At 41.9% G+C, this 23323-nt stretch overlaps 1 protein-coding gene across 14 annotated transcripts in view; it reads right to left on the reverse strand.

Annotated features, from left to right (window-relative positions):
* Nucleotides 1-1435: 1435 nt before the first annotated feature.
* Nucleotides 1436-23323, reverse strand: part of PLCH1 (phospholipase C eta 1) — a 144453-nt gene continuing 122565 nt past the window's right edge. For 6 of the 14 annotated variants that reach the window (XM_081862073.1, XM_081862074.1, XM_081862066.1 and 3 more), the window contains 9 exons: nt 20627-20806; nt 19652-19759; nt 17672-17796; nt 15038-15125; nt 11786-11932; nt 11066-11145; nt 6994-7053; nt 6091-6457; nt 1436-3723 (listed from right to left, as the gene is read on the reverse strand). In XM_081862073.1, coding sequence (XP_081718199.1) covers nt 1655-3723; nt 6091-6457; nt 6994-7053; nt 11066-11145; nt 11786-11932; nt 15038-15125; nt 17672-17796; nt 19652-19759; nt 20627-20806 — 3224 coding nt within the window. In that variant the 3' untranslated portion in view covers nt 1436-1654. Of the gene's footprint in view, nt 3724-4020; nt 4050-6090; nt 6458-6993; nt 7054-11065; nt 11146-11785; nt 11933-15037; nt 15126-17671; nt 17797-19651; nt 19760-20626; nt 20807-23323 lie in introns of all 14 variants that reach the window. The other 8 variants (XM_081862075.1, XM_081862072.1, XM_081862071.1 and 5 more) reach the window with 5 other exon arrangements.

A 23323-nucleotide genomic window follows, 5' to 3' on the forward strand; every position in this document is an offset into this window, starting at 1 on the left:
TGCAGTACTGTTTATCTAGTCACAAATACAAGCACAATATTTTGGAACTTGGTGTTACCCTTAGAAATACCCTAGTATTTAATTGACTATGTATGACTGGGCAGGATTAAAACACTACACCAGTGTGGTGTAGTGGTTAAGAGCGGTAGTCTCGTAATCTGGTGAACCGGGTTTGATTCCCCGCTCCTCCACATGCAGCTGCTGGGTGACCATGGGCTAGTCACACTTCTCTGAAGTCTCTCAGCCCCACTCACCTCACAGAGTGTTTGTTGTGAGGGAGGAAGAGAAAGGAGAATGTTAGCTGCTTTGAGACTCCTTCGGGTAGTGATAAAGTGGGATATCAATCCAAACTCTCTAGTTCAATGAGATCAGATTCCACAGTCAGGCAACCAATGTGGGAAGACTGAACCTATATAATACTTAAGAGGATATGCACTCAAAGGGTAAGGGAGATGTTTTATCAACTGTTGGTTTCAAAAGAGGCAGATATCCAATACTGATATATAGGCATGTGAAACAAATCAACATGATTCTCGGTTAATGTAAAACAAAGATGGACAACCAACCAGTAGTCTTCCAGATGTTGCTGAACTACCACTCGCATGAGTCTCAACCAGTATGGTCAATTATCAGGGATGATGGGAGTTGTAGTTCAGCAACAACAACTCCAGAAGTTAGCCGCCCCAATGTAAAAAGTCACTCTTTAGAGCTACAACTCAGCAATGGCAGACAGATCTGAAGTGCAGATTGAAACAAAGATAGCAAAGAGAACACATGATTCAAAAGACAAGTGAGAGTCTCAGCACAAGAGAAGCAGGCCAGTGCTTTGGAAGCACAAATGGTAGTATGACAGAGGCCATTTTTCACACACACCCCCCAAAAAAACCAAATCAAATCCTGAAACCCAAACTTCACATCCTAATGCATATTTTAAGACATGCCACTGGCATGTCAGCTTTCTTTCCCTTCTGCCAATGAAGTGAGGCTTTCAAGTTTGCTACCTTTACTCCCCCCCCCAAAAAAATCTGAAATTTGTACTTGAAAATTCAAAACCTTTGTTTCAACATTTGGAATTCAAAATGTGTGTCCCTATCATCCCTTTCACTAGTGTAAAACAGCACTGCCTCGGTGTGCTATGATTACTCTCTAATAAATACAGATGTATTTAATTTCTTTGATGAGAATGGTATCAATTAAAAAGCTGTGCGATTAGGTTCAAAGGAGGGAACATCGTGGAGATAATAAACCACTCTAAAATTCCTTAGAAGCAGCAAAATGATAGAGACAAAAGAGGGAAGAAACGTTGTATTGAGTGCAGCATTTTGTGGTAATCAATAGCCATACCAAATTCTATTGTACAAGCATTTCAAATACAGGACATCAGGACCTCTTGCATTTTATGTCATGCAAACAACTTTTTTTTGTGTATAATTTCTTTTAAAAAATGAGGAAAAAGACCAAGTACATAAAGTTTTACAACATCTATTTACATCAACTGTGATGGCAATGGACACATTAATTCATGACAAGGCTCAAACAGTAGCGAAAAGAATACATTTCTGAGTCATTTAAATGCTAATGGCTACGTTGCTTATGGATCATCCTTCATTCTGTGAGGAAGCTTGTAAACAATGGAGATGTACATTTATACAATTTACAGTCTCAGGAGAAAATAGATTTCTGGTTTATCGTCTTCGCTTGGCTTGGTCTCTAAAAGAGAATCATCTGTATAAAACCGGTCATGGTACCCATAGCGCAATGATGTGCATGCACCCTCCGGAACCCCTCGGTCCACCAGATTGTCCGTATTGAAGTTATCCAGATAGCTTGCTATATAAGAGCCAGTGGAATGTCTGTTGATAATGTGAGGAGGTACAAGAGGCTTATTTCTAAGGACTACCTCTGCTACATTACTGCTAGTGTTAGAAAGTTTCTGCTTATTGGCTTCCTGTCGCTCCCTGGCACGACTAGCAATGTTTCTCACTCTGCTCTGACTCCTGGATGACAGTTTTCTCACCAACATTTTAGGGCAATCGTCGTCCTGCTTGCTACAAAATGACTGGCAGCTGTCCTCCTGATCAAAGGACACTAGCTTTCGTAACTGTTCCGTCAGGGAATCTGTAGCCTGTGGTTTCTTAGCCTTCAGAGCAGTCACCATCTTGTCTCTCATGCCAGATGTAATGAAACCTCTGCTGATATACTTGTACTTGCTTTCAAAATTGCACGAGATGTCTTCTGATGTTAAGTCTCCAAGGCTCTTGGATTTACAAGGACTTGGTTGTTTCTGAGCCAAGGGAGAAGGCAGAGAATTCTTAAGAGCAGGAGAGTTCTCCATGTTACCTGCTGGAGAGATGTTCAACAATTCATTTGGGGTGTCTGAAATGTGCAAATAATTATTGTACAAAAGATCAACACACTGATGTTCTGGGTAAGGAAGATATTGGTTCTTCTTGCTCCTGAACTTGAAGTCTTCAAGTAGGTTGGTGGTGGAGAGATGCTCGCTGGTTAGGTTTCTGCAGACTGAACTGTCATAGCACAGAGTGTCCTGATTATGCTTAAGTTTCAGAGGAGAAGCTACTTGGCTCATATCTTCTCTCTTATATTCATAGGCAGTTATCAAGAGGTCCTGCAGCTCTCCATCAACTTCCATTAGGCTGCTGCCTGTAGAATTTACACAAGTGAAAGGGACAACTATTGTATGTTCCAAATCTGAGCTGTCTGAGATGCAAGAGTTGCTATTGCTAAGAAAGTTCCAGTTGGCTCCACACTTCCTTTTAGTGTTTGCACTTAGCCCAGGTGAAATGCAAGAAAACACTGGACAGGTATCTTCTGCAACATATTTTGCGTCCTTGCAAGGAGGTTTGCCAATTGATGCTTGGTGAGAGGCTGGAGTAAGAGAGGCCTCGTGGATAATTGTGTACAGCGAACACTCTGTTGTCTGAGGGGTTGATATCATAGTAATTTTGGGTGCTGATCCGATTGGCATTACACTGGGAGACTTGTGGTCAAAAGATGTATTCTGATCACTTGGAGACATATGTGGTACATGTGCAGGCTTCCTATTGTCAATCTTTTTGCTAATTCCAGGAGGACTCGGAACAACAGTCAAATTAGTTTGGTCATTTGTGACATCAAACTGTCCTATCAATGCTGAGACAGAACTGCCCACATCACTCTCATCTGCTAAAGAGACCTCACTGATCAGATGAGAAATGTCACTATCTTGTATGGCTGGTATAGAATGAAAGTCACGGACATCACTACAGGTAGGTGAAGATACATCAGGTAGTGGGGAATTGGCTATAGTACTATTTACTACTGCATGAGATCTAACGCTAGTTACTTCTTGATGTCCTGGAGAAAGAGAATTTCCAGCTATTGGTTCTCTCTCTTTGCAAAACAGAGCATCATTCAACATCTTTTGACCCATGCAACATATACCTTCATTCTTGTCCCTTTCAGGTTCCTCCTTTGGGTGAACAGATTCGCTGGAAAGATTACTTTTCCAATACTCCGTGGAAAAATAGGTTTCAGCTATCCCAATGGCAAAGTCTAGGCTTTCCGGCTTTTCATACACAGGTGAGCTCACATAAATGCCAGCTTCGATGGCCTCTCTTTTAAACGGAGATGAAAACTTTGCAAAAGAGAAATCTTTCTCAGGAGAAGAGGTGACCGCTTCTTTCAGGTGTGGTTGGTCCTCTTTGGCAGCTTTTTTACTTTTTGCTATATCAGTTTAAAAACAAAACACAAAAACAGTGGTTAGGAAGATGCTCATCCACCTGTTTATGGCTACATTTTGTCTTGGAATAGGTAAATGGAGAATGTAAAAATCGATCACAATTGTGAAAGGACTTAATTATGGGATTGTGCAAGTTTAGTACAAATTATTCATGTGATATGAGGAAATGAGAAAAATATACAGCACTTCATTGAAGCTTTTCTTTAATGTTTCATTACATCACTGCGGGCGTGATGTAATATTTGTTGCAAAGAATGTCAATGAGGTACCATAACTATTACCTTCAGCTGGTTTCCTATTCAGATTTGTACTATACAGAAGCATGGCAAACAAAGACAGAACAAAACAGCTCTGTTAAAACACCATCTGCAAACAAGAGGCATGCTTATCAAAATTCTTGAATTACACGTCCAAATCCTGGACTCCCATGCATAGTGGCCTCAGACAAGCATCTGGCTTTCATGAAAAGAAAGTGACTTTTCCTTTTCAGTTTCACTGGTACATTTTGTTTCTCGCTATTTCTGCATGTCTATAATTCTAGGAACAGAAGAGTGATTAAAATGCTTTCAAGACTGCCATGAAACAGGCTAATCTTCATCGCCATTGCATATCGTCTTGATGACACAGTAGGATCACAGATATTGGAACCTATTACCTCTAGAGTTAGTAAAGATATATAGGGACCTTTTCCAATTTCCTGTGTATGGATTTTTATTTTTAAAAAAACACCTGACTGTTGGATAAGCAAAAAGAAGAGGGTTTGAACACAAGTTTGACCATGCCAAGGTTTACAAGGGTCAAGGCCTCCCTTTAATTATTTATATTTAGAAAAATATAAGCTGCTTAATTAAAAAAAAAAAATCTGCAAGCAATAAACATTAATATAAAATAATTATCAACAGTAAATGGACAAAATCAGCAAAATGTAAAAGCAAATAATAAATTATATAGGCTTGTTTAAATAAAATAAAAGGTTTTAGCAGTTGTCTAAAACAATACAGAGAAGTCACTGATGCCGCCACACTGAAATTTCAACACCTAGCAGATGCAGAATGGACATCATGTGGCACTTAGAATCATAGAATCTTAGCGCTGGAAGGGACCCAAGGGTCATCCAGTCTAACCCCCTGCAATGCAGAAATCTCAGCTAAAGAATCCTTGACAGATGGCCGTCCAACCTATGCTCAAAAACCTCCAAAGAAGTGCAAACTCCATAGATCAAAGTGGTTGAGTGGGCAAACTATTAAGGACTTTATGTACTAATAGCAAAATCTTGAGCCTGTTCCATTAACCAATGGGCAGCCTGTGCACACCTTTGAACAGAGGTATAATATGCTGGAGGTATCTCACTCCTGTCAACAATCATGTGGCAGCTTCCAGGCCAAAGGCAAACGAAGCCTCACAGAGAGTGCATTTTTGCCATTTCGTCTTGAAGGTATGAATACTTGTGATCAAGCTATCTTGCTCCAGGAATGGTCATCACAGTGGCATACCCACTAAAGGTAAAGGTAAAGGACCCCTGACAGTTCAGTCCAGTCGCAGACGATTCTGGGGTTGCGGCACTCATCTCGCTTTACAGGCCAAGGGAGCTGGCGTTTGTCCGCAGACAGTTTTTCCGGGTCATGTGGCCAGCATGACTAAGCTACTTCTGGCACAACGGAATACCAAAACCAGAACAGTGCACAGAAACGCCGTTTACCTTCCCACCGGAGCGGTACCTATTTATCTACTTGCACTTTTTTGGCGTGCTTTTGAACTGCTAGGTTGGCAGAAGCTGGGACCAAGCAACAGGAGCTCGCCCCGTCATGGGGATTCGAACCACCGACCTTCTGATTGGCAAGCCCAAGAGGCTCGCTGGTTTAGACCACAGCGCCACCCACGTCCCATAAAAACTAAAAACCACTAAAGTTGATAGAAATGCTGGTGTATTCCCAAGATATTCCTTACTCTTGTGTTTGTTGTAACTTTAAATGAGTAAGAAATAAGCAGAATCTAATCATTTATGGCTACTGCGGTTATCAGAGGTTAGATATACTAGGAAAGAAAAATAAATAAAGCCCATTTGCTGTCCTGCAGCCTGATACTGAATTTATTCTCGTATGGATAATTTAAGGTTCACCTATACCTATGATATGTTGAAGATTTTCTCCCTGACACCACGGGCAATAGGATTTAACACTTTTACATTAAATAAAAAAATAAAAACAACATTCAGCAAGATTTCCTAGAAACTCGGTAAAAGTGCAACTATTACCAAAAAAATAATAATCAAGAGTCGGAATCCATGAAAGCTTGAATACATGTATATGTTTTTAAGAAGCATTTATGAGGCCTCTATAGAAGGAACTTACCAGAAGTATTTTCGGTTTTGGTGGTGTCAGCAACAGGAGGTGCCTCCTGATCTGGTGATGGCAAGCCCACCAGATGGTATTTGTCAACCGGCATGGAGATGGGACGTGCCTGCAAGCTTCTACTCGTACGCCTCAGGATCTCTTCCTTCTCTTTCAAATTGGTTGCCTCAGACAAACTCTCCTTAAGCTCCGTCACTTCCTGAAACCCCATTTTGCTCTTCTTCCTGCCCTTTGCTGGCGCGCTGGCAGTGCGTCGGAGAATGCGTTCCCCAATCGACCTTTTCCGAATATAATTAGCACTGTTTTCCACAGAATTATGCTTGGGGTTCTTGTGAAAGAGCCCTCGGAGCCCTATCAGTTGCTTGTTCTAAAAAAGAAGAATAGAGAACGGAAAGGAGGGAAATACTACCTTTTTTTGAAAATGTGGCCTATTCCACACAAAAACACATTTCTAAACAGCTGCTTGTGTACATTATCTGGGCGATGAATGGAGAAGAATCCCAAGCAAGCAAGCAGACAAAGTGATCAAGCCAAGCAAGTCCACACCTGGTCAACTGAGGAGAAAGCAGGCACTGCTCGCCATGAGTTCATGCATGTATGAAGGGATTTCTCTCTGTCAGGAAGGCAGCCTGCCATGATAGCAGAGGAGTTTTACGAGAGGCCTCCTAATCACACATGACAAGCTTGCAAGAAATGTCCTGGGGTGAGAAGCTGCCCTGGGCCCAGGAGCATTTTATGACATGGGCCACTTCGAAGCAGCAACAGCAGGCCAAGGTTTCAAACGCTTGATGGGAAATGAAGTGACACAGCAGTTAACAGATCATGCGGTTAGGGGTGTCTCCTTTAAAAAAAGGACGATCAGCGCCCAGCAAGTGCAGAAGTGGCATGCTAAATAAAAGCTACCTTTGTGGCTCCTAGAAAGTGCATTATAGTATAACTGGGGTTGAGGATTAAGGGACTCCACTGAAAGGCAAAGAAAGGCACAGAATGATGGGCTAAATTTCCATTAATTTGGTCACATTGAGAACAACAGGAAACATCGTGTTTGTCATAGAATTATGGGTAGCCAACATGGCGCTCTCGGATGCTGTTGGATTCCATCAGACCTGAACATCTGGCTATAACCCCTGACCTTCCCATTTTAACTCTGCACCCTACTCAGAACTAGAGACTGGTAGATCTTTGGCTTCTGAACACCCATTTATACATCACTTATTTAAAATAATCCCTGAGACAATGTGCCAAAGTTCTATGTCCATGCAGCAACAATAAAGAAATCTCTACCAAGCAAGGATGCGCCAGGGGAAAGAGAGTTACTCAAAGCCACAAGACTTGAGTAACAAGGAACAAAAAGCAGCAGCCTCAAGCTCCAGGTAGACAGGAGAGAAACATAAAAGGGAAGGAAGGGTGTGCCATAAATCAACAGCAGCCATAAATTCACTGTACCAAACAAACACGTTGACCAAGCAAGGTGGATAAAGGGGTCTAACCTCAAAATTCCATTGCCTAAAATCTGGTTTAATGAGAATAGAGCGGAACTATCTTGTAGTCCTGAAGGGCATCAAGTAATAGCTGGCAATTTTTATGGTTCCAATAGTAAACCTATAACAGGTACAGTAGGCCAGGCTCTCCAGATGTTGTTTGACACCAGCTTCCATCCACCCAAGCCAGAGGTTGTGGGAATTGTAGGCATCTATCATCATCAACAACATCTGGAGGGATGTCTGCAGGAACTGCATGCCACAGTAAATCAAGTAATCTCTAGCTCTCCTTACTCACTGAGAGTGAAAGACAAATTTATGATTTCAGATTATGAAGCTGGGAAGGTCAGAGATCACTTGTGCCTGACTCATAGCAGGTGTTCGGTTGTAAAAATAAACCATGGTTATTGTTATAGGAATGAGCCTAGGTGAGCCTTGGGTTAACTCGTTTGCCCACCTCTTCCTATAATTTAACCACAGTTGAGAATTACATTCAAACCCTAAACTGTGCTTAACCTAGGATTCACTGAAATAAGCCAGAACCATAAAACCAAGGTTCAAAGGGGACTTGTTTCAGTAAAACATAATTAAGATTAACCACAATTTGTGAAGGTTTTGATAAAATGAAGGGGGGGGGGACTGTGGGAAAACAGAAGCAAAAGCTTCCAGTCTCCTCCTTGTGGTTCCACTCGAGAAGGTGGAGGTTGCAGATAAGCCTGAGGTTCACCTAGGCTCATCCCTGTAATAACAAACCATTGTTTATTGTTACATCTAAATTCAGCTATTGGAAGAAAGTCTATATAGGTGCTTGAGCAAAGGTACTTGTCTGGAGCTATTGGGAAAAGAGGATTTTGTCCTCTAATGTTGTAGCTAGATGTCAGGGAACTGCCATCAGTACTGGAGGGAGAGCGCAAAAGCCAGAGGGATTCCAGAGAGCGTCCAGGGATCGGGAGAAGCAGCCCATCTTCTGGGGAAGAGAATCAGCGTAGCACCAGTGGAGAAGGGGGGCACGTGGGGGAAGTGGCGAGGCAGTCCCATGACTCCTTGCCTGGGACCAGCGGGGAGAGTAGGGGTCCTCCGCTGCCCACGCCCTCCCTGCACAGAAGGCTTCCGCGCGAAGAGGGTAGGCGGAGACTAGGCGTCGAAGAACTTCTTTGCTGGAAGAAGTTTAAGAAACGCCCACTCGTGGATTCTGCCAGCGACTGAGTCAGCCACGGGTGAGTGGCGGTCCGGACAGATAAGGTTCACTTTGACAGCCCAGCCAGGTGTTTCCACCCAGCCAGGGAGATAGGTACCTGCTTATGCACGAGCAACCCCTCCTGTAAGGCAGAATAAGAATCTTAGTTTGACCTGCCAGTGCTCACTAAATTGCATCCAGTTATTAATGGTGTGGCCTTCATTAAAATATATGAGCTGAGCATAAAATATGCATTCAGCCTTCTGTCAAAAGAAACACTGCAACATTTAAGCAAGAAGATAATAGACACTGGTGGGTTTTACCAGACTGATGCCTAGTACCAGGAGGAAAAAATCAAGTCCCCAAATCCCAACTTACTGATATAGTAATTGGTATGAAAAATATTGATAGAAAAGCTCCCTTTTCTCATTTTAAAAATCCTTTCTGTTAATTCACCACATTGCATTTCTCTGATTGTGTCACAATCTTATAAGGATTCTTGAATTGCTAGTAGCAAGCTGCCTTATATTCAATCATGCCACTGGTCCACCTAGCTCAGTATGGCATGCACGGACTGGCAGCAACCCTGCAGGCTTTGCCAGCCAAATCTAATTTGCCAGGGGTTGAACCTGGGACTTTCTGCATGAAAAGCGTTGGTTCTCCAGCTGAGCTACAGCCCCTCAGCTATAAAAAATATTCATCCACATGAAAAAAAAAACGGGAAAAAAACACCCAAGGCAGAAATTATGAAAAAGCTTGATTCATGAAGATGACTTTTTGCCATTTTAAAACTTGGAGCAAGTTTGTAAATCTCCCATCTTCTGAAACAAAACGGAACAGCAGCAACTTTTAATTAAGATGCATCCAAACTCAACCTCAAAAGAAAATCAATTACCTTTAAAAACTAAACCAAAACCCCAATTAAGACTGCTGCAATATATAACTATATCCAGTACTTAGATGAGAAACAAATGCCATAGAACCCTCTTCTCTCAGGAAAAAAGTGAATTCCTGCTGAGGGTCGCTTCCCAGTCTTGCAAACCATTGAACTGGCTCCCCCAGTGATCGCAAACAGAGATAAGGAAAATTAATTAATTTATTAGAGAAGCTGGAACATTACAGTTGGGGCAAGGCATGGGCCGACTTCAGACCCATGACACACAGCAGGATCTAGGGGATAGGGCTAACTAGCAAATTTTAGGTAAGCCCCTTATATATTAAAGCCCCTGGATCCCCACAGCTGAAGAGGGGCTACAGACACTGACTTTTAAATAATAATGTATACTTTGGAAGCACAGTAGTGAACTAAGCAACTCATTCATGGACGGTCAAAACAGGATATTGGACCAGATGGACTTTGAGCCTGATCCAGAAATACTGTTCTTATGTTTTTATGTTTGGGGTGGTAGTGGGAAGCTATGGCAAACATTAGAGACAGGATCACATACATTAAAAATGGGTCACTTGTTTTCTAATAATGAAAAAACCCCTGACGTTCCGTTTACTGCTTGTTTTGTAATTTTACGCCATATTCTTTTAATATGCTACTCTTCTTCTGCCAACTGCGTGGAATAATGTTGGAAGTTGCCCCGAGGGCTCCATTAGAGAAGAGGAATGGTATATTTCAGGGATGTCCAACAGGTCGATCGCGATCTACTGGTTGATCGGGGGGGCGGTCCATAGTTGATCGCAGTTGATCACTCAATCCAATGGGTAGATCACTCCCAGTTGTTTTTTTTTATAGTGGGAGTAGACCGCAGTGTCTTGAAAGTTGTACATGCCTGGTATATTTTATTTCCCAGATTCATCACCGTTCATTATATGTTATGTTTCTCTACACAAGATTTTTAAAAATTATCTAAATTATTATTTATTAAATTAGTATACTGCCCTTCATCTGAAGATCACAGGGTGGTTCACGACATAAAAATATGAAACGGGAATGCAAAATACATAATGAAACAAAAACAAACCGATAACTACCGCTGCCATAAGCATATTTAAAGGGTTATAGAACGCTAATCAGACAAAGGCCTGGTTATAGAGAACCATTTTCACCTGGTGCCTAAACATATGTAATGAAGATGTCAGGCCAACTTCCCTGGGAAGAGCATTCCACAAATAGGGAGCCCGTTCTCATGTTGCCACCCTCTGGACCTCTCATGGAGGAGACACATGAAGAAGGGCCTCAGATGATGATTGCAGGGTCTGGGTTGGTTCATATGGAGAAAGGTGGCCCTTGGGGTCCTGAGAATAAAACCAACAAATCCAGAAGACCACACTGTAGGCTGCAAAATGGCAACAAAATCCCCCTTACCTTTCCATAAATTTCATTGATTGTTACATGAACAAATATAGAAGCTTCAGTCAGTCCCTCCAAATAAACATGACGGTAGCCTGGTGGAAGTGGAAACCATCAATTAGTATTTGGTATGTCAAGATGCTACCTCACCAAGCTATGCATATTCAAATAGGATATACAGACGTGCTTTAGGTGGCTGAGGATAAGACAAGACAATGATGAGGCTTGGGCTTATTCTACCTTCCCCTTTGTACACATGAGACATTAGGCAGAAAATGCGAAGCCTGTGCTTTTCAAGGTTGTAAAGGCACAAGCAATAATGGCTATGTCCACATCCCAGAGAAAAAGATTGCACTCCAGTCTAGGCACAACTAGTCGAGGCGCAAACGTCTGCAGCATAGCCTGAATGTCCAGGGACAGAAGGACTAGGGAAATGGCTGTCAAAGACATCAGTTGAAAGAATCCCCACTCAGTCCTGGTCACAAAGTCTGCCACACATAATGACTTGACTCGGCTTCCTACTCTGATGTAGACTGCTGTTTTTCCTTGTTTGCCTATGCATTTCCTTCTTTCCAACAAAACCCCACATCTCAAGCTTCATGAGCAGAAAAGAAACCTAGTTAGAGCCCCCTCCCTTCCAATCCCACAAATATACAGGACCAGCACAAGCTGAGACATGTTGTAATTTCACCCATAGTGCCAGCCTATCAAAGATAGGTAAGCAGAGGCACTAACCAGGCATAAGGCTGCTGAAGGCGACAGTCCTTTGTCCAACAAAGTCTCGGCCGATTGGATCATGATCCCAAACAAGAAACCGAACCAATGCTATCTCGGGCATGTGGATGTTGAAAGTGAGAGTTTCTTCCCACACAGGATTAAACCCTGTAAGGAGCAGAGAATACAAGTAGTCAAGTGCGGGAAGAGAAACAAGTCATCTAAGTACTCGCCCTGTTAACAAACCACCGAATGAGTCTACGCTGAAAGCCCAAGGGGTGTCTTACTTTGTGTTGGGTTATTCCAGCTCTGAGTCTAATACCTGAAAATTACGGCATCCCCGAAGAATACAGAAATTGGCAATTCCTGTTATCCTGCCTTCTATTCAAAAATAGAGGTAATTTCACCCACCAGCTTAAAGCCTCATGTACACTGTAATAAAGTCTGTGCATTACAGTATATTCATCATCTTCTTTTTTTAAGTTTATAAGCATGTTCCTTGACCCTGGTGCATGGCCAAATTGAGGCAAGAAAAACAGATGCAATGTGAGGCACTAAAGGTCAATTCACAAATTATACTACTTGCGAATTGCATTCTCTTTTACACTATGCAATTTTTTGAAATATGTTGTTACCCCATAATTGCTGTCAGTACCTACCAAGTATTATCATGAAGCATCAGACACTGCTCTGGTGCTGTGCCTGAACAGGAGACCTCGTCACATGTCAGACATTTCCCACTCAACATGAGAAGGTTGTTGATATGAGTGGGTTTGACAATGCGCACTCATACATTAGGAGTGGCGCTTGTGTGCACAACCCATGGACATTTTGGAGCATTTCTGAGCTCGGGCAAAATCCTGTGGTCTCAGGTCAATTCTAGCAATAGGAGCCAAGATGAAAGTTCAACTAGTCCATTCCCACAATGCTCAAAAACACTCCAGTAGGTACCCAACTAACATAAAGAGGTTAAGTGCACAGTGTCACTCTGCATGGAATGAAAAGTTGCATCCCCTTTCCCCCACAAATACAAAGGGGACATGATTGGAACCACAGTGGGACAGGGCGCGGACCAAATTCTGGGGCCAAATAATGCCTAAGGCTGGCCCAGCCACAAGATGCCCAGTATTGACTATATGGAACTTGCCGAACTGACTGGGAGACTCCGAGACCAGAGAGAAGAGACGGTGGAAGATGATTGGAAGAAGTTTAAAGACTATTTGAAAAAAATATGTTAATATTTAAATCTTAGAATAGCTTTGGAAGTGGATATAGGCTGTAGGGTTAGAAGTAGAAGATAGCGTGTTTTAAAATAGTATTTGTAAGTGATAAAATGTGAAGATTTTTATGGTAAAAGTAAGCGTGATTTTAAAAAAATGGTTAGAAATTATGGTATATGTAAACTGCTAAAGATGAGTGTCAGGGAACTGCCATCAGTGCAGGAGGGAGAGAGGAAAAGCCAGATAGATTACAGAGAGCCCCCAAAGGTCGTGGAAAGCAGCTCCTCCTCGGCGGGGGAGAGTAACCATGCCTCCAGTGGAGAGGAGCTGCAGGGTTCGGAGGAGGTGAGGTGTTGCCAGGACACCTTGCCTGGGCAAAGCGGGGAGGGGAAAGGTCCACCGTTACCCATGCCCTACTTGCGCAGTAAGGTTTCGTGCAGAGAGGGGAGGCGCAGACTGGGCGTCAAGAAATTACTTTGTTGGGGAAAATTTAAGCCCCGCCCACTCACAGACTCTGCCAGTGAATGAGTCAGCCACGGGAGAGTGGCACTCCGGACAGATAAAGTTTATTTTGCAGCAAAAGCAAGGCTTCACAGCTGAGCAGGGAGGTATTTGCCTGCTTGCTCTCGAGCAACCCCTTGGAAACACAACAATGAGGTAAAATGAAAATCAGATAGGGGGGACTTGGGGAAGCTCACCTATCAATGTTTAGAAAAAATAAGGATAAGACAAGAATTTGTTTGTATTTCTGTTTGTGTTGTTTAGTTGTGTTATAAAATGAATAATATTTTTTTTGGGGGGGGGGGGAAGGATGCCCAGTATTGATGCTATAGATGACTTCAACTCAAACAAACAAGAAATCCACTGACATACTTCTTTCTCTCCTTTTTTTTTAATGTTCCCTGATAAAATGCAATGATCAAGTAAAGGAGAAGTGACCTCTTTAAGTTGCTATTCCAACAGAAAAGAGAAAGTTGAAAGTTCAGGGGTGAAAATAAGGCCATCTACCAAAAGGTAGCTCCAAAGTTTGATAGAGCAGGAGGACAAGCAATTATTTCTTACCCTGACACTGGCAGTGATGAGGAAATCAATAGCCGTTCAACGAATAACATGACATTTTTGTTAGCTCTTCTGAATGGCTGTTTCTGAGTATTGTGTTAGCTAACACAAATTTTCAGTGCTGTCGCTTCCTGTCCATTGTGACAGAAATTCAGTAATTGCTTGGCCCTGCCCTCTTCCATAACTCTCGATAAGAAGGACTTTTTTTTAACCCATTCTCTAACCTTCTCATTATCTACAGAATTTGAGCCTACCTTTTATAACAACTGTGGCTTGTCATTCATACTGATCATATCTGCTAAAACGAACATCAGATTCTGTCCACATAACTTGTACTTAGCGATATCTTAACCTTTGGGCAGTCCCTTTTGGAGGGCTCTGATGAATCTTCACGAAGCAACACATTCAATTGTTTAATATTAATTAGTGGTAGCATGGGATATATATGACTCCAACTCATACTGGAAAACTGTGATTGATATTCTGATTTCAAAAGCGCTCATTGTTGCTGGCAGAAAGAACAAGCCAAATTTCACAATAAAGAAGTGCAAACTGTAGATTTGCAGATGGAGACTTAATCAAAACAGGGGGCAAAGAAGAACCGATACCAGGGGGAGAAGAATATAGGCAAAATGGCAAGTGTCTTGAATAATGGAAAAGTACTGAGTTGATATAAAAATATTGCTAATCACATATGCCCAGTAGAAATGGGGAACTGAAATTGGCAGGAGAGGAGAAATTGAATACCTGAAGGAACATTATTAAGGCCACACTCATAACATACATTTAAAACAATATGATATCAGTTTAAACAGTCATCGCTTTACCCAAAGAATTCTAGGAGCTGTGGTTTGTAAAGGTTTTTGAGAGTTCTTAGGAGACCCCCATTCTCCTCACAAAGCTACATTTTCCAGAGCAGTTTTACAATCAATCCCTCCTGACAACACTTACAGCTTGCATATAACAAACACACATACAGCTTGCAGCCTCTTACCATTGTCATCCACCACCCTGGTCTGGTCTTTGCAGCAGTCAACCGGTAGCCCAATAATTTCCACCTCAACAAATGGATCGATTATCTGCTTGAGACATTTTTGGAAACAGAAAATACATATTTCAAATAATTATTTCATCTTTCCAAAGCGTGCCCACAAGACAGCAATTTTATAGACCTACCAGAATAATATATTAGGTTACAATTTTCCATTATCTTAGATCACAACCAAGTAATTAAAAGCAAAAGTTGAGGTTTGAATTTGTTCAGAAGCCAAAATGTGGATTCATCTGTTGCAGTCTTGATAATTCTTTTATAGCAAGGGGCTGAGAGAGATCATTAGAGATTCTGGAGACAAGAATAGGCTGTTTTCAGGCAATTTTGGGCTCACGTCTAACACTCCCTCACAATGAGAATATTGTGGCCCACAGCTCTGTGCTTGAGCACATTCTTAATATCACTAGCATTTGGGGTGGTCCTGATGTTGCTGGAACTACAACTCACACCATCCTTGACTGGCTGAGGTAGATGGGAGTTGGATCCAGATAGCATCTGAAGGGTCACAGGTTCCTTAAATAACCTGTAAAAAAAACCCCTAGGGTAGATTTCCCCTCCTGAGATCTTGCAGAGCCGGGGGGCCACTGGGGTGCATTGGAAGATGGCCGACAATAACATCTCTCTGGCTCACACGAGGTAATTAAGAGGCTGATATGGGAGTATGCAGCCTCCCTTGTTGCCCCAAGGACATGGGGAACACTGCCTTGCCTGCTGTGGCCATAAATCACCCCCGGATTCGAAAGAAGGGGGTGAGGGCACTAGGCACAAAGCCCTTGTGTGGGTCCGGCTCTCCCGGACGCTGTCTCTGATCACGCACTAGTTGCAGCAACTCGAAATAAACAATTAGAGAGAGAAGCAAATGCACATATTTCAAGTGAAGAACGGGAGTAAAGACTGCTAACTGAAGTGACCTCTGTGAAAGTAGAGCGATGGGTTGGATTTAACAGGAATATATCTGAAGAAGAAGATATATCAAAGGTTCGGTATGTTGGAGTGGGACTGGATGGGGGGGGACTTTTTTCTTTTCTTCTATGTGATTAACCAATAACCCCTCCCCAAGAAAGAACCGTCGCATAACTGACCCAAGCAGGATGATTAAAAACTGTGTGGAAATGAATTACTAACCAAAAGTTTGGCTTATGGAGATCGAGAAAAGAACAAGGGCTCTTGGAATGACACAGTAATAAAAAGGGAGTCGCCATCTTGGCAGGTTCTGTCGAAAGATTGATGATCAGGAGGAGGAAGCTATGGACTGGCAGAACCTCCTCAGAGGACTGAGAAAGGGAGTGACAGATCTGTGAAGATTAACGAGCAAAAACCCACACAAGATTACAATTTGTTTTAACCCACTTGTGGAGACTATCAGAGGTCACAAAGAGAAAGGAAAAATATGTGAAAATAACAAGAAGAGATGTGGAAAATAACAAGAAAGGATTGGATAGAATGGTGAACACTATTTGAACAGATTTGTGGACATTAAAGCAGCAGCAACAACAAGAGGATTGGATCCCTTTCGGAACTTGAAATATGGGTACCCCCAACAAAAAATTTAAAATTCGGCTTTGCAATTTGGAATTTATGTGATTTGATTTGATTGGTCTGTTAATAAAAATTATTATAAAAAAAACGAGAGAGATCTTGCAGAGCCATAATCCAAGCTCTTATTTTTACTATTGGAAATTTGTTTCACTTGTCTGTTCTAAATATCAGCGTGTTGCTTAAAATGTTTATTTATGTTTGTTTGTTTTTCAAATTTCTATCTTGCCCTTCCTCCCAAAGGAGTCCAGGAGAGCAAGCAAGAAAGTAGTGCAATTAAACCTAAAATAAAAACATGTTTGGAACATCTAAAAACATCGAACACACCTGAACACATCTCTGAAGACATAGGCTCACAGCTGAACAAGGTTTGCGGGAACAGTTTCTCTCAGCCACCAAATGCCTGGGTGAGCGGAAATGTTTTTAAACTCCTCCTGAATGTTAATGAGGGAGACAGATGCCCCCCAACAGGGAGGGCAGTCCACCAATTTTCTAACATCTACTTCACATTAAAGAGTTAAGTAGCTGCTTCATTGCACCACGCTGTCAAGGGGACAAATTTTATTAACGAACCTTTCTGTCCCTCCAGGGTGCAATCCAATGTGTCATGAAAGGTGAACAGAAAATGCAGTAATGAGACCAAGTGTTGAGTAAACAGAAAAGACAACTATGTGAGCAGGGTTCCTTCTCTAGCTGCATTAACTCTATAGAGAAGAGATATGCCTGTACTCATAAGCCCCCACCCTTTGTATTTTGAACATTATGAAACCGTAAAGATACAAATTATTGCAAACTCCCAAGCCAGAAACTTTCAGGGAATATGTCCCTAAATCATTAAACAGAAATGCATGGTGAATTTCACAATTTAGCCTTCAGCGCAGTGATAAATTAATAAGATGTTTATCCCACACTAAGATAGCAGCTGCGGGTGAATAAAATTCAGGTGTGCGCCACACATATCCTTAAGAAGTGCTGTAGGCAATGTGCACATCCATACTCAGAGACTGGAAAACCACAAAAGCTATCATCAATGTTGTTTACCTCTCCTCTGTCTCCTAACACTGAGTCCGGAGGTTTCGGTAGCTGCTGCCCACTGATGATTTTGAGGAGAAGTTGCTTCTTAGGGAAAGCAGGCAGTGGATCTGTAGAATAGGGATTGAACGTCCCTAGAGGGTGCAAAGAGTACAGAAGGGTACAGTCCTTCAGATAAGGAGTTATGCGTCTCTTACACACTTCTAAATAAAAGCAGGCAGTCAACAAGTAACATACAAATTCAACTATGCAATGATCCTCATAACCAGAATTTTCTTCTTCTTTTACTTTGGGGGATGTGTTTGCCTGCCAATCTGGATGACTGCAGGTACTTCACATACACAATTCATTGGCTGTGGCCAGGGCCGGATTTAGGTCTGACGAGACCCTAAGCTACTGAAGGTAATGGGACGCTTTATATGTCCAGCTGTCCTTTGTCAACAACAAATTGTCACTGTTTTTTGTGTTGAATATATGCTATATGGTAATTTATGGACCTAATAGGTATCTAAAGCCATTTGCACATAACAAATAGGAGCCTACACAACACAAAACAGTCTTGCTGTATGTAGGTTTTATTTTATTTGTTTCTTATCTTATAGTTTGGAAATGTACACCCAGTTGTTGTTTTTTCCTTTAAATTTCTTGGGGGGGGGGGTGCCCAAGAGACTGGGGCCCTAAGCAATAGCTTGTTTAGCTTATATGTAAATCCAGCACTGGCCATGGGATAAAAGGTCAGACCTGTGCTAATCAGATAATGCAACGGTTCCACCACCATTCTGTTATTTAGTTCATTTATCCTCCTCTGGTTATTGGATTCTGTAAGTTTTATGCTTATTTTAGGCACTTCTACCCCACCCTTCAACAAGTCAGCTCTTTTATTTCTATCAGCTTTGCCTGGAAATTTATCACTGTCAAAGGACTGTCGTTATTGCCATTAATGAACATATTGCAGCCTGATTGTTGACAATAGAGATGGTGAGCCTGCGGCTCTCAAGATGTTGTTGGACTACATTTCCCAGCCAGTATGTTCAATAATCAAGTATAAAGGGAGTTGTAGTTCAACGATGTCTGATAGGCATAGCTTCCTCAATTTATAAAGCTCTAATAACACTAGAATATGGCAATCTATTGTACACAGAACACCATGGGAAGTGGACCTAGATGTGGAAATACCAAATGAAAATTTGATGGCTTTGTGGTCTGAGAGACTGTTGAAATCTGCTTCTGCAAAAATAAGGGAAGCCTCATTAAAACGTCTGCGTAGGTGGCATTATATGCCGGTGAGGTTATCCTGAATATCTAAGGAAGTCAATCCCAATTGTTGCAGGGGATGCACAGTCAAAAGGTACATATTTCCATAAGTGGTGGTGGTGTGATATCATCAAACACTTCTGGAATGCTGTCTTCAAATAAATAAGCTTGATTGAAATGTCCGCTGCATTAGCACTACTTGGGCTTAGGATCCCGTCTGCTCATGATTATCCTAAACATGACCTCTCATCCTTTCTATTAACTCCTGCTCATTTGGAGATAGCCTGATGTTGGAAAACTGGTAATGGGCTGAATGAACATTGATTCTTGGTGTGACAGAGTATGGTCAATAGCATTGGCTGAGAAACTAACATGCCAGGTGAGAGCAGCAAAGGGCAAGCATAATCCATATTCCTTTTATAACATATGTCAAATGTTTATTGAATACATAAACAGATCAGGCTGTGGCAGGAATCCACCCAGCACTCATGGGGAAATGTGGTGTGATCTCTTAGAGCAATCAAACGAAACTTTTACACATGACAAGTTACTTGTTGTTTACAATTGTTTTCTCAAAATTTATCTTCTGTACCATGAAATAAATAAAAAAAGTAGATATAGATGATATAGATATAGATAGATATTAAAAAATATATCTGGTAGGCCACAGGCCTCCCATCCTTATAATGCATGTATAATAGCATTACAGGATTAAAATGCATTGAATGGTACTACCTTTGCACATCTGCTGAGGTTTCAGGACGTATCCACAGTTGCCATTCATCCTGAACTTGGCTTGGTTCAACTGCATTACGCGCCCATCAGACTGATAGTTTAACGCCACTGTGAAATTAGCAATAGCTTGTGTTACTCATCAACTTCACATGCATCTAACAAAACCTTGTGTGGTTTCTGCTCATAAAGATAAACCCAGAGTTAAGTTAGCGGTGCTTCATCCCTACTGAAATCAAAGGGACCTAACGACTAACTTGGCTCGTTAATTTCAATGGAAACAAGATGCAACTTACGATTTTAACCATGTCTACTCAGAGGTTAAGTCCTATTGAATTCAATGGGGCTTACTCTCAGGCAAGTGGGGTTAAGACTGCGGCCTAAGTTAGCCTGGATCCTGCCCATAAAATAGTTTTGTATGCTTTCCCCCTCCCCATAATGCAATTGCCTTTGATTTTAAACAGATAAATGGGATTTAATGAACAAAGTATATATTTCTCTTGAAGGCTGCATTCCCTCTGGGGCAATCTGTTAGGAGCTGCATGCTGGCAGCATGTAGTGTCAAAGTCAAAAGTTGGTGAGATCTGAACCAAAAGTGGACATACCCACCCCCCACCATTATTTCTATCCAACACCTCTTTTCTCTCTTTCCAACAGCTCTCTTCTTCCTTCTGACATCCCTATTCTTTTCTGACACCGCCCCCCCTTCTCTCTTGCCAGTTTTAAAAAATGCTTTACTGCAGTTTGGTAAAACATCAGTATGGTGTAATTTCCTAACAAAAGGGTTTTAAGCAACAGCGAATATCATTTCGTAGCTTTCTGACACTCTTCTCCCTTCCCCTCCTGCCCTCCCTTATCTTCCTCCCCATCCAGCAGGCAGCTGGGATAGGGACATCTGAAAAAATGGGGTGAAAGGAGATCAATGGGCACCTGGATATTGTGTGCATACACCTCGCACGTATACACTGCAGCACTCACCTAGCTGGCAGCCCACGTTCCAATATGCCAAAGGGTTGAAGTTGCTGGAGTCAATCCGATATGCAGATGGGTAGATTCTGGTGAGCTGCTTCTGGTTATACAGCATAAACTGCTCTGCCTTCTGTTGCACCACCTGGTGTGCTCTCGACTCGCTGAAGGATAACACATTCCCCACAGACCCTACATGTTGAAAAGGAAAATAACCAAGGAAAAGAAGATATGGTCAAGTATGACACGAAATGTGTTGTGTACACACACACACACACATATATATATATATATATATATTTGCTTTCGTAGATTTTCACGGGTACAGGAATGCAGGTTTTGGTGTCCTCGGGTGTCTTCCCGTGCCTAGACACCCCAACTTTTACACGGGAAGACACCCGAGGACACCAAAACCTGCATATATATATATATATATATATATGCAGGTTTTGGTGTCCTCGGGTGTCTTCCCGTGTAAAAGTTGGGGTGTCTAGGCGACGTTTCGACGAGGTCTCACTCGTCATCTTCAGGCTGGTGCTTTCGGCTTCTTGTTACCTGAAGATGACGAGTGAGACCTCGTCGAAACGTCGCCTAGACACCCCAACTTTTACACGGGAAGACACCCGAGGACACCAAAACCTGCATTCCTGTACCCGTGAAAATCTACGAAAGCATATATATATATATATATATATATATATATATATATTAGTGTTGCGCCCAACGTTTGCCTGAGGACAATTTGGAAATAAATGTGTTATGCTCAAAGCCTCCCCTCCCTTCTAAATGTGCATTTTTAAACAGCTGTTATTTCCTCTGATCTGTTGCTTCAGAGCCACTTTTTACTTGAAACACTTTCTTTTGGTGAAACAACTCGGGGGCCGGCAGGAAATCAAAGCCCTCCAGACTCACGAGAACACCTTTGTCTACCGAGCTGCCCTGGGCCTCATTGAGAAATATTTTCCTGACAATGAAGGTGAAAACTCAATTTCAGAAACAGGAGAAGGACCGAGACCTTCACCTTTCTTGACGACTTTAAATTCTGAGTGAAAGACCAGCCCAAAACACACTTTCTTGACTTGGCAAAAGGCAGCATGTTTGACTTGACTATTTAAAGCTCTGCAAGTGGAAAGCATGCATTTGTAACAAACAGCTTTTTTTTGTAATGAATAACTAATTAAAAAAAAAAAGAAGTCATCTCAGACAGTCAGGGTCATGCTGCAAATGTAATGGTGCCATGCTATGTTATGCTTTCAGTGAGGGCAAATGAAGTCTATGGCATAGCTGGCAACTTTCCCCCTTTTTAAAGGGAAATTCCCTTATTCCGAATAGGATTCCTTGCAAGAAAAGGGGAAAGTTGACAGCTATGGTCTATGGGTATGGGAAGAGAACACAGCTGCCATTTACCAAGGCAACATGATCAAATACTCCCCCTTTTGTTACAAAGTGGCTGTTTGCTATAGCCTCACTCACCAAATATAATGGGCATTGAAATAAGTTTAGTTTCATATACATAACCATTCAAGTTGGCATTTTCGAACCATATCTACAACTGCATTATCAAACAGAACACATGTTCAGTGTCATGACTAGTTCCTCCAAGATGTTCAAATACAAAACTATTTATCTAAATGGAGTGTGTCTAATATTCAGATGATGAGCATGTTGAGGTGGGGGAAGGACCACAAGTGCTATTCTTTGCAAAGCACTGCATTCAAACAGGCTTTCCCGAGTCGAATATATATTAAGCACGCATGGAGAATTCAAAAAAGGACAGGACCAAATCTCTCAAGGCATTTCTGGAAGAAATCGGTCTCAGTATCAAAGCTGCATGAAGCCTGCACTTTTAACAAAAAAGATATGTTCATAATTTTGAATCAAGATAACAAGTTTTGCGACATAAAAAAACCCAGTCAATTTCATGGCCTGTTGAAATGATTATAAAATTAAACACATTTGTTATATTTACTGAAGTGGCAGGGAAGGGGCCAGAATACTGAGTCTCAGACCTTGGTCCCTCCTCACACTTCTGAGGTTTATCAGGTGATGCAAACTCAACTTGAAGCCTAATTTTGCAATAATAAGAACTAGAAATATGGGCTATAATTTCAGCTGAAAAATGTTTTTAAAAATGCAGGAGACACATAGCCCTGATTAGAGAATCGAGAAATTCCCGCTGTGTAATTCAGAAAACTCCAACTATTTTCACTAGATGGGATTGTTCCATGAAAGAGCTGTCGGCGTGTTTCCAGCTGGATTTTGACTACTTCTCTGAAGATGCTCATCAGGAATATGCAATGATTTCACCTCAATCTGCATTTGACATGCCAACCTTGGCTGAAATGTGCTTGAATCAAGAAAGGTGTCTGTCTGCGTAACAAAAAGCACACTGTGCGCAAAAACTACCCCTGGAGCTTAAAACCTCTTCTTCCCCCACAAATAATGCTTATAAAGGGACTGGTCCTCTTAATTAAAGTCTATCCCCAAGCAGAAACTTGTCACTTGTCACACGCTGAAGGCTGCTTGCGGTGGAAAGAACATGTCGCTTTTACATGTTGAAGGCGACACCACTTGTCACAGCTTTTGATTCTGAGGAAGGTGAGAAAAGCAATCCTGTTTTGTAATGCAGCTGTGCCAACTTCCAGTGGAGGAAGAGGGAAGCCATTGCAAGCAGGTGGGATAAGCCCATAAAACAGGAAGGGGCAGAAG

Source organism: Podarcis erhardii (assembly GCF_964252035.2).
Source record: "Podarcis erhardii genome assembly, chromosome: 5".
Taxonomy (NCBI): domain Eukaryota; kingdom Metazoa; phylum Chordata; class Lepidosauria; order Squamata; family Lacertidae; genus Podarcis; species Podarcis erhardii.